At 60.6% G+C, this 9,972-nt stretch overlaps 1 protein-coding gene across 8 annotated transcripts; it reads left to right on the top strand.

Moving 5' to 3' along the window:
• Positions 1-259: 259 nt before the first annotated feature.
• Positions 260-9,623, top strand: RUNDC3A (RUN domain containing 3A). 8 transcript variants are annotated; one of them, XM_059997969.2, is made up of 11 exons: positions 260-570; positions 4,223-4,338; positions 4,741-4,877; positions 5,064-5,149; positions 5,976-6,065; positions 6,179-6,259; positions 6,401-6,566; positions 6,680-6,837; positions 7,636-7,773; positions 7,870-7,994; positions 9,030-9,623. In XM_059997969.2, the coding sequence occupies exons 1-11, from the start codon at positions 464-466 to the stop codon at positions 9,170-9,172; spliced, it is 1,347 nt and encodes a 448-aa protein (XP_059853952.1). In that variant the 5' UTR covers positions 260-463; the 3' UTR covers positions 9,173-9,623. The 8 variants fall into 8 exon arrangements, with proteins under 8 accessions (XP_059853952.1, XP_059853953.1, XP_059853951.1 ...); XM_059997970.1 differs by having other exon boundaries at positions 262-570; positions 4,744-4,877; XM_059997968.1 differs by having other exon boundaries at positions 262-570; positions 4,729-4,877.
• The last annotated feature ends 349 nt before the right edge of the window (positions 9,624-9,972 follow it).

Here is a 9,972-nt window from a genome sequence, read left to right as displayed (position 1 = left end):
TCCCGGGCTCTGAGCATGGGGGTGGAGAACAAGCCAGAAGCCCCCTTTCTTCCTTCCAATCGCTGCCTCTCCCTGGGACCCTCTCCGCCCTCCCTGCGGCCCCGGCCCTTTCCCCTCCCCCCAAAATCCTGCGTCCTCTGCGGATTGGTCCCCGGCCTTCCGGGGGCGGGGCCCGAGGACCCTGACGTCACCTGCCAAGGGGGGCGGGCGGCTAGGGAAGGGGGGTGACGGGCCCCGGCTCAGCACCTCGGAGAGCTCCCTCCCCTGCCTTGTTTTGCTCCGGAATCGCCGCCGGGGGAGGGAGCCAGGGGGCCCGGCCAGAGGCGCAGCGGCTGGAGGATGGCCCTGGAGGGGTCGAGGGGCCCCGGCGGGCAGAGGGCCCAGCCGTGATCCGGCGGGGGGGCCGGGGCTGCGGGCGGGTGGCGGGGGCAGCTAGAGGCGGCAGCAGTGGCTACACATCTGGATGGAAGCGAGCTTTGTCCAGACCACCATGGCTCTGGGGTTGTCCTCCAAGAAAGCGTCTTCCCGCAACGTGTCTGTGGAGCGTAGGAACTTGATCACCGTGTGCAGGTGGGCACCGCTGGCGGGCGGGGGTGGGGTGGTCAGGAAGAGGCGGCGGGGCGGGCTGCGGAGACCTGGACTGAGCGTGCCCGCGGGAGGATGCACAGCAGCCGCGGAGAAAAGGGAGGGAGCACAGGGTTAGGAGGGGCGCGTCCGCTATCCTCAGGCCCAGGCCTGGACGGGGTTTGGAGGTCTGGTCCCTACCCTTCTAGGTCAAGCCAGGCCTATGCCCAGCCTGGGGCCTGGGGGTGAGGGGTGTTTAATTGGCACTGCAGCTTCCTGTGAGAACCAGGAAGTGACATTGTGTGTGAGGGGGAGGGGTGGGGATGGCTGGCTCCCTTGCTGGGGGCGGGAGCTGGGTGGGCAGAGGAGAACTGATGGGATAGGGGGATGAACGCCCTCCAAGCGTACCCTCATTCCCACTCCCGTCAGCCTGGCCTCTCTGGGGTGGGGCTTTTCTGGGAGATTTTCCAGTGCTCAAATCCTGGATCAGGGATGGTGCCCTCCTCCATCTCTGGGCAGTTGCAGCCTATGGCCGGGTCAACTGGGCATGTAGGCAAAGTCCCTGAATGTGTCTAGTGAAGGCACGGCACTGCCACTGCCTTGGGAAGGACTGAGGGCCTGACCGCAGAAGTCTGGGTCTCCTGGGTTCAAGGGGAGGAGATTGGGAGGGCAGAGCCATTGGTTCCTGAGGGTGGGGCTGTCGCAGTGTTGGGAAGACCTGCCCACTTTCCTGGGGCCAGGAAGTGAAGCTTCCCACTTCCCAGCCCTGCAGTGATTCACCCCCGCTGCCCTGCCGTGAAGCCAGGAATGGCCAGTCTCTCAGCCCCCACCTGCACTCATCTCCCCGCTTAGGCTTAGGATGCCCCTGCCAGCTTCCTTCTCCACCTCCCCTCTCCCCCACGCCGCCTCTGAGGGCAGGGTGCCCCCAGTGCAGGGCTCAGCTGTCTTCCCTTGCCAGTCCCACGTGCCTGCACACTGGCCTTGGTCCTGCCCCTTCCCCCAGGAATCAGTGCCCACCTGATGCCCTGGCTTCCGTATCCTACAGTTCCTTCCAGGTTCCTGGGCACACACCCAACCGTACTGCGTCTGTCTCACACCATTATATCCCTAGTGCCTAGCACGGTGCTGTGCACATCTGACCTCTGTAAAAATGCCTGGAATGTTATAGAAGGAATGAGTGCCACAATGGCCCAGCCCAAACGCGGTCCCCTGCCTCCACGCTCACCCCCCACACCCTGCCGGCGTGTGGTGTAAAACACAGATGGTCCTAGATTCAAGCTCTTACTTTATCAGTTCTGAGCTGTACAACCTTGAGGAAGTCTCCTAACCACGCTGGGCCCTGGGTGCCTCATCATCCCCATTGTAGATGTAATAGCCACACCAAGGAGTGTGCCGAGCCCTGTGCTTGGCACACGAAAATCGCCCCGTCCCGATGCCGTCCTTCCAGTCCCTCTCCCCTCGCTTGATCTCCTAGGTTCCTCTTCCTTCTCTTGCCTGCCAGGACAGCTGGGCCTGTCGAGTGTGTGGGAAAGGGGGGAACTCCCCTTGGCCTAGGCTGCAGAAGCAGAGGTTCTGGTGGATTGGAAGTGCGCTTAGAGCTGGGATGTGAGGGATAGAGTTTTGGGGAAGATTGGGAGCATGACAAAGGCTCAGGAACCCCTCGGGCCCCTGCCGCCTCTTCATTGTCACGTGGTTCGCCTCCAGCTCCCAGAACAGTTCCCTTTAGCAGGCCGAGGGCTCCCCTGGGCCCTGGCCGCCCTGTCTCCATGGTAACCTGCAGCAGCCTTGCACCTCTGAGCAGGGGACACACCATGGGGCTCCTGGGGGGGCAATGACCAGCTGCAGCACCCCTGAGGACAGATGGCAGATGGCTGCCATGCTGAAACCAGCCGCAGGCCCCCACTGAGGTCTGACCCAAATGACCAGAAGAGATCACGGGGGCGGGGCTGCATAATGAAGCCCAGATGAATGCCCTAAACACAGGCTCCTTCTGGCTCTCCCATTAATGGCCCAGCTCCTCACCACCCCTACCCCATGGCCTGTGCTCACCTTCTCTCAGTCCTTCCTGGGATCTGAACCAGAATTTGATGAGACAGGTACCATTGTTCTTGTTTGCACCTGGGGAAAATGGGCCTTGGAGAGATTAAATGACTGTCCAAGGTCACCAGGTATCACACGGACACAAGATTTGGGTCCATCCAGGCTGCCTCTCCCTAGTGCAACTCCAGCACTGACCTGGCTCTGATTTCAGGCCAGACCAACTAACTCTAAGCCCATAGGGAAGGGAGAAAGGTCCACGGGCTTGGCTGTGCTATTGCCCCGAGAGCCTCAGGGGCCAAGGCTTGAGGGCTGGAGCACAGAGGGCAGAGGAGGCAGGGGTTGGTCGGGGCCTCGGTGATCCTGACATCCACCAGGAGGCCACAGATACAGCAGAAAGAGCAAGGCCTTTGGAGTCAGACATACCTGTTGACTTCTCACAAGCTGTGGGACTTTGAACAGATCAGTCAATCTCTTGGACCCTCAGTTACCTTACCTGTCAAATGGAGCTGACAGTGACAGCTGAGGACCCGGGGCTGTTGTAAGGATGGGTGGGATAACACACGCAGAGTATAGTGCTGGGCACATCACAGGGCTTCATGAGCTTAGGGTAAAAAGGACAGTTCCAAGCAGCCCCCATGTTCCTGGATACCTCACCCCTGCTATGCCACCCATAGGGGCCCATGATGGGATGTTGGGAGCCACGTCTTCCTCCCTGTCCCAGCCCACTGCAGTGATGGCCGGTGGAGATTGCAGGCATAGGGACTGCAGAGGGAGCTGAGGCTCCGGGCAGGATTGGAGGGAGGGACGGGGGCTGCTGTGCTCCAGCCTCTCAGCCCCATTGGCTTCCCTTGGCTTCCTTCCTCTCTGAGAAGCCAGGTGTCCGGGCCCCCAAGCCCCCTTCCAGAGATCTGCTGCCAATGCCCCCTCCCACCCACTGAGTGTGTCAGACCCACACCCTGCACCTCCCCCGGCCCAGTTCTGCACCGCCTGGTTCTGGGCAGCTGGTGTGTGGGTGGCCAAGCTAGGAAGGAGAAGGGGGAAGGGGGGCATCCGTGTGCTGGAAGCCCACCTGGCCACCCACGCATGCCTACGCTCCATGTGCTTGGTGCTAGCTCACATGCCCTGGTACAGGTGACCCGCACTCCACCCCAGAAGGGACTTGAGACTGTTCCAGCAATAGCAGAAGGCAGCTCGAGGGCGGGGCACAAAGCAGCTCCTAACTCCTATCCGACCCCTCCCCTTCTCTGACAGAGAGAATGCAACTCCAAAGGGTGGGCAAGGAGGAAGGGGCTCTGGGCTAGCCCGCTGGTTCTAGGTGCCTCATCTTTCTACTGATTGTTTCATCCCCTCTCATACCTTGTTCCTGAAGCTTCCTTTCTCTGCCTCTCACCTCTCCTGTCACCCACTTTGTCAATCAGTCTCCCACCTGCCACCCTACTCTCCCATGTCACAGCCCCTCTATGGGTCACTTTAGTCTCCCCTGTCTCCCGCCCTCTTTCCCTCTGCTTCCCCACCACGTCCGTGCTCTTGGTGGCCTCTTCTCTGCCTTCCTTCTACCCCCATCACCTTGTCTTCTCACCTGACACCCTGCTGCCCCTTCTCCCTCCCCCTCACCCAGGTTCTCTGTGAAAACGCTGCTGGAGAAGTACACGGCAGAGCCCATCGATGACTCATCTGAGGAGTTCGTGAATTTTGCAGCCATCTTAGAGCAGATCCTCAGCCACCGCTTCAAAGGTGGGCCCAGGTTCCTGTCCCCCCACTGCCCAGCCCTCCCAACTCCCAGCCTTCGGCTTCCAGCTACCCATCCCCCTCTGATCTACTCTGTGGCTTTCTGAACTCCATCATTCACCCTGGCCCCAATCCTGGACCATGCGCAGAAGCTCATGCACAGAGCTGGGAAGAGGGGAGGGGATCTTCTGGCCACAAGACAGTGGGTGTCCACAAGCCCCAGCCAGGGGTGTGCAGCTATGTGCCCTGTACATACATGCATGTGTGTGCACGTGCGTTTGGGACAGGCACTCCGCGCGTGCATGGCTGCTTCTACTTATGCATGTGTGTGCCCCATTACATGGACCCTCTCCGAGTTCCCTGGTCTTGCTGAGCCCCCTCCCTGCCCTGGCTCAGCCTGTGCCCCAGCAGGTCCGGTGAGCTGGTTCAGCTCAGACGGGCAGCGGGGCTTCTGGGACTACATCCGCCTGGCCTGCAGCAAAGTGCCCAACAACTGCGTAAGCAGCATCGAGAACATGGAGAACATCAGCACTGCCCGAGCCAAGGTAGGTGGCCTGCAGCGAGCAGGGCCAGGGCAGCTGCTCCCTGCTCTGGATACGGGAGGGCTGCCTGTTCCTTGGTCCTGGCCCCTGCCCACGGGCACTGGGGAGAAGGGCCACAGGAGATCCAGACCCAGTGGTGCACACTTGAGTCCCTTCGGGGCAGCAAGTAAAGGTGAGCGTGCTTTCCAGGGCCGGGCGTGGATCCGGGTGGCACTGATGGAGAAGCGCATGTCGGAATACATCACCACAGCCCTACGGGACACCCGGACCACCAGGTCAGACCTCCTCAGTCAGTGTGGACCACAAGTCCCAGTGTGTACATTCATTGCCTAAACACACTTGATCCTTAAGTTCCTGCTGTAACCTTCAGTACCTGGACTACAATTCCCAGTATGCACTGCTAGTTTCCATCTCCCAGACTGTCCACCAGTCAGCTGGGCCTGCAGTCCCAGAACACACCTTTGGCACCACCACCACCTCTTCCAAGTCAAATTTATTATCTCCCATGACCCCCAGCACTGATCTCATGCACAGCTCTGCTCTCAGACACAGCCCTGGACAAGCCTCAACTGTGTATCGTTTTACTTGTTGGCCTTCCCTGGCCTACAACACAGAGCCCTACCTGCTCCCCAAACAGCAGCAGCAGTCTGTACTTGCTACGCACGGCCTCCAGAGCCCCAGCGGTCAGCGCTTCAATCCCTGCACTGCGGGCTTTTGACTGCATTGTGTCTCTAGCCTGTCCTCACGTTTCCGAGTTCACGTCAACATATTTTTGAGCATCTACTGCATGCCGAGCACTGTTTTAGGACTTGTTTCCTGCTTTTTAAGGATCTGGGTGACCCAGTGCTTGGTGGGGAAGGGGGAGTTCTGAGGACGGAGGTCTAGTCTCAGGGCACACACGTTCTAATAGGTGGGAAACACAGTGCTATCCCCAGTGGGCCCCAGTCTGAGGGGGTGAAAAGATCCACAGCTGAGGGGTGAGCGGGAAGAAGATACCTCCTTCCTCTAGGAAAGGCTGGTAATAAGCCAACAAGAGACGCTCTGAGGGGCGGGGCTCCCTGGGAGGATGCTACACCGGCAGTGCCTCACCCCTCCCCGCAGACGTTTCTATGACTCGGGAGCCATCATGCTGCGGGAGGAAGCCACGGTCCTCACCGGGATGCTGATCGGACTGAGCGCCATAGACTTCAGGTGGGGCCTGGGTGGCCGTGGCCATGGTGGGGGGTTGAGGTGGTTTCTCTGCGAAGGTCCGCACTCCCATCCCCTCATACCCGCCCCCAACCCTGTGGCTGCTCTGCCCCCAGCTTCTGCCTAAAGGGCGAAGTGCTGGACGGGAAGACCCCCGTAGTCATCGATTACACGCCCTACCTAAAGTTCACCCAGAGGTGAGCAGCCCGATTGCGGCGGGGGTTGCTGGGTGCGGACAGACGACGGCCCTGAGGGGCGGGGATGGCGGGAGACGGGCGGGCTGGGCGGCATCCTGGTCCCCCTGCCCAAGGGGGTGCCCACTGCGCCCTCCTTCCAAGCTACGACTACCTGACCGACGAGGAGGAGCGGCACAGCGCCGAGAGCAGCACGAGCGAGGACAACTCGCCCGAGCACCCGTACCTTCCTCTCGTCACCGACGAGGACAGCTGGTACAGCAAGTGGCACAAGATGGAACAGAAGTTTCGCATTGTCTACGCGCAGAAGGTGCGCGGTGCGCGGCGGGGGCGGGGCGGGGGGCCGCTTAGAGCCCGGCAGAAGGCGGGCGGCCGCTGGGACCCCCTCCTCTCGTCGCCGGGGCTGAGCCGGCGCCCCCGCAGGGCTACCTGGAGGAGCTGGTGCGTCTGCGCGAGTCGCAGCTGAAGGACCTGGAGGCGGAGAACCGGCGGCTGCAGCTGCAGCTGGAGGAAGCGGCGGCGCAGAACCAGCGGGAGAAGCGGGAGCTGGAAGGAGTGATCCTGGAGCTGCAGGAGCAGCTGTGAGTGCCGCCGCGGCCCTGACCCCGGTCCTCGGCCACCCCGACCACATCACCCCAGGGAACCCCCGCCATCGCCCCCATCGAGTCTAACGCCACCTTTCCTTATACCAAGCACCAGCATCAAACCCCCGAGTCCGTCACTGCCACCCGGAGATCCAGCCCCCTCCCCGCCACCGCGACCTAACATCATGCTCGACATAAGGCCCCCCACCAACCGGCTCCCCACTTCACCCTCAACTACCCGACATAAGCTAGAATGGCCATTGAACAGTACTCCTGGGACCCCAAGATTACAATTAAGGACCTCTAATTAATGTGACTCAACGACCTTCAGCATGACTGCATTATTCCCTCTGTTCACCACTCCTCTGCTCTGCAGCGTAGGTCCACTGACCATCGTCACCCACCGTGACCCCTGACCTCACCCCTACCCATCCCTCTAACCGTTCCCCTTGAACGTTTTCATCACCCTGTGACCTCCCAGCATGATTGTGGCACCCCATGACCCTTCATGATTCCCACACTATTCTGCACCCACCCGTCCACCACCCTGGCTGACCCCGCAACATCTCATTATTCCCCTAACCCCCAGCACGAGTGCACTAATTCCTGTCACCGCCATGGCCCCCCAGTACCCTCCACTGGCTCCCAGGATCTGCCCCACTGACCCTCAGCATTCCTACCCATTTCAGCTACCCAGGTTTCAACCCTAACCCCTCCCCTCCCCTCCTGCTGAGCCCCTCTTCCCCACTTCTGCTCCCTCTTCCAGCCAGGCCTGACCCCCCCTCCCCATCCCAGGACAGGTCTGATCCCCGGTGACCATGCTCCCCTGGCCCAGGGTTCCAAGGACGTCACCACACGCCTGGTCAACCAATGGCCGTCACTGGGAACACTCAATGGGGCCGAGGGCGCCAACAACCCTAAGCTCTACCGGAGGTAAGCCCCAGGCAGGCTTGGCTCGGCCTTAGTGCCACTCCCTCCTCTACCAGGGAAGAGGGGCACTGGGGCCGTGGGCCTCTGCCCGCACACCAGCTCTCTGCTTTGCTACAGACACAGTTTCATGAGCACGGAGCCGCTGTCGGCTGAAGCCAGTCTGAGCTCGGACTCCCAGCGCCTGGGAGAGGGCAAGCGGGACGAGGAGCCCTGGGGCCCCATTGGTGAGCCCCCCAATCCAGCACCCATCCCGGAAGGGCTGAGGCCAGGCCTTGGGGCTTGTAGTCAGGCCCTGGCCACTTCCCTCATTCATTCAACTCTTCCCAAGAACCTAGCACAGCAACTGAGAGCTTGGTTTGGGGCGTCAGGCAAATCCCAGCTGCGCCTCCTCTGGCTGTGCGAGCTTGGTCACTGATTCCACCTTGCTGAGTCCTTCTCATCTGTAAAACGGGGATGTTGTTTAAAATGATCACCAGTGTTGGCATATGGTGAGGGCTCCATGGCTTTTGGCATCATGACGTCCTCAAGAGCCCCGCAAATCCTCAGGGAGTTCTTCGCCTAACTAATTTGCTCTTAACTCATGCGCTCTGTGAACCAGTCGCCTGATCGTTGTTTCCCCCTTTTCTTTGGCTGCCAGGAAGCTCAGAGCCAAATTAGTGGCTCCCTTCAAGAGAATGTCCAGGACTTCAACGCATGCATTTTGTGTTGCCCTCCCCACTCTGGCTTCACCTTGGTTTCCCACCTTAGTCTTCCCGGTGCCTGGACTACCTGTCTTTTCTTTCTAAAAACCACACTGTACTGGATGACCCTAGATCTTCTTTGGCACAAGGCAGGCTATGGACGTGAAACCCCGCCACACTGTGTTTGTGATTGTCCGTGTGTCTGTCTCCCCACCAGACTGTGAGCTCCGTGAGGGCAGGGACTGTCTCGTCCGTTCTCTGTATCCCCCGTGCTTGGAACGGAACAAGTGCTCACCGTGTGTTTAATAAATGGACAAAGAGAGAGGATGAACCCTCGGGGGGAGACAGAGACATAAACTGACGATTACAATACAGTGTCCCAAGCTCTGTGCATGGAAACGGGCAGGTGCTTACCAGGGCTTAACTGAAAAAGGCAAGCGCTCCAGAAATGAGGAAGGTCTCCAGATGGGTGACCTGAGGGCTGTCCCTTCACCGCCTGCACCTGTGCACACCCAACTCACACACGCAACTCGCACACACAGACCAGTTGGCCCCGCCTCACCCGCCCTCTCTCCCCAGGGAAGGACCCCACGCCCTCCATGCTGGGCCTCTGCGGCTCCCTGGCTTCCATCCCCAGCTGCAAGTCCCTGGCGAGCTTCAAATCCAACGAGTGCCTGGTGAGCGACAGTCCCGAGGGCAGCCCGGCACTGAGCCCCAGCTGAGGAGCGGCGTGGGCGGTGCCGGTCCCCCTGCCGCCTTTCCTCACAGCCCCCCAATCCAGGCCACCCTCCAGGGAATGCTGCCCACTCAGCCAGGCGTCTCTCGGGAGACACCCTTTGCTTCTAGCCCGGTTCAGCTTCTTGCCCGTGGAGGCAGGAGCTGCCAAGGGAGGCAGCTTGGGCCAAGAGGCAGGGGCACCGGGGCCACAGGGAGCCCTCAGGAAGCTTATTCTTCTGGCGACCCTGCTGCCTGGCTAGCTCCCTACCGGACTCTCCTTCGCTCATCTCCCCGCCCTCCTCAGGAGCTGGTGGCCCAGCCTGGCACTGCCGCCTCCCTTGCCTCTCCTGTCTGTCCCTGTGTATGCCCCCGAGTCACTCCTTCCTCAGCCCCCAGGCTGGGGGGGGGGGGGCGGGGGGCAGCTATGAGGGTAGCAGGCAAATAAAAACCAGAGGACTGCGAGCAGCCTTGTCTGTGGGGGGACTGGGACAGGGACCCTGTTCTGAGGTTGGCAGGATGCGGCGGCGCTAGTGCTGGGCCCGTAACCAAGGTGATGCTAGACCAGATAAAATCAGGTGTGCCCCCTGGGAGCAGACTGGTCAGAATAATTCAAGAAGTGGGGAGCTTCTGTATCAAGTGTCCTAAATATTCGGTCAGCCCAGGGAAGGACAAAAACATGTAAGGACTCTTCAACCTGATACTCTTTGGTAACTCATTTACCCCAGGCAAAGAAGATGCTGGACATCCTGGGTGGCAGGATGGAGAAAGCAAGGCCTGGCAGGGCCCCGTTTCCCTTCCATCATCC

This window comes from Delphinus delphis, chromosome 19, assembly GCF_949987515.2.
Source record: "Delphinus delphis chromosome 19, mDelDel1.2, whole genome shotgun sequence".
Taxonomy (NCBI): Eukaryota; Metazoa; Chordata; class Mammalia; order Artiodactyla; family Delphinidae; genus Delphinus; species Delphinus delphis.
The sequence above is the reverse complement of the archived record's forward strand: the minus strand, read 5'-3'. Positions and strand labels throughout refer to the sequence as shown.

What these genes read in the sequence shown, in the direction of transcription:
- RUNDC3A (XM_059997968.1), top strand. Translation starts at nt 464, where the DNA reads ATGGAAGCGAGCTTTGTCCAGACCACCATGGCTCTGGGGTTGTCCTCC. An exon ending in CTGAGCGCCATAGACTTCAG is followed by an intron (nt 6,066 to 6,178) that starts GTGGGGCCTGGG and finishes CTCTGCCCCCAG; the next exon opens with CTTCTGCCTAAAGGGCGAAG. An exon ending in GGAGCCCTGGGGCCCCATTG is followed by an intron (nt 7,995 to 9,029) that starts GTGAGCCCCCCA and finishes CTCTCTCCCCAG; the next exon opens with GGAAGGACCCCACGCCCTCC.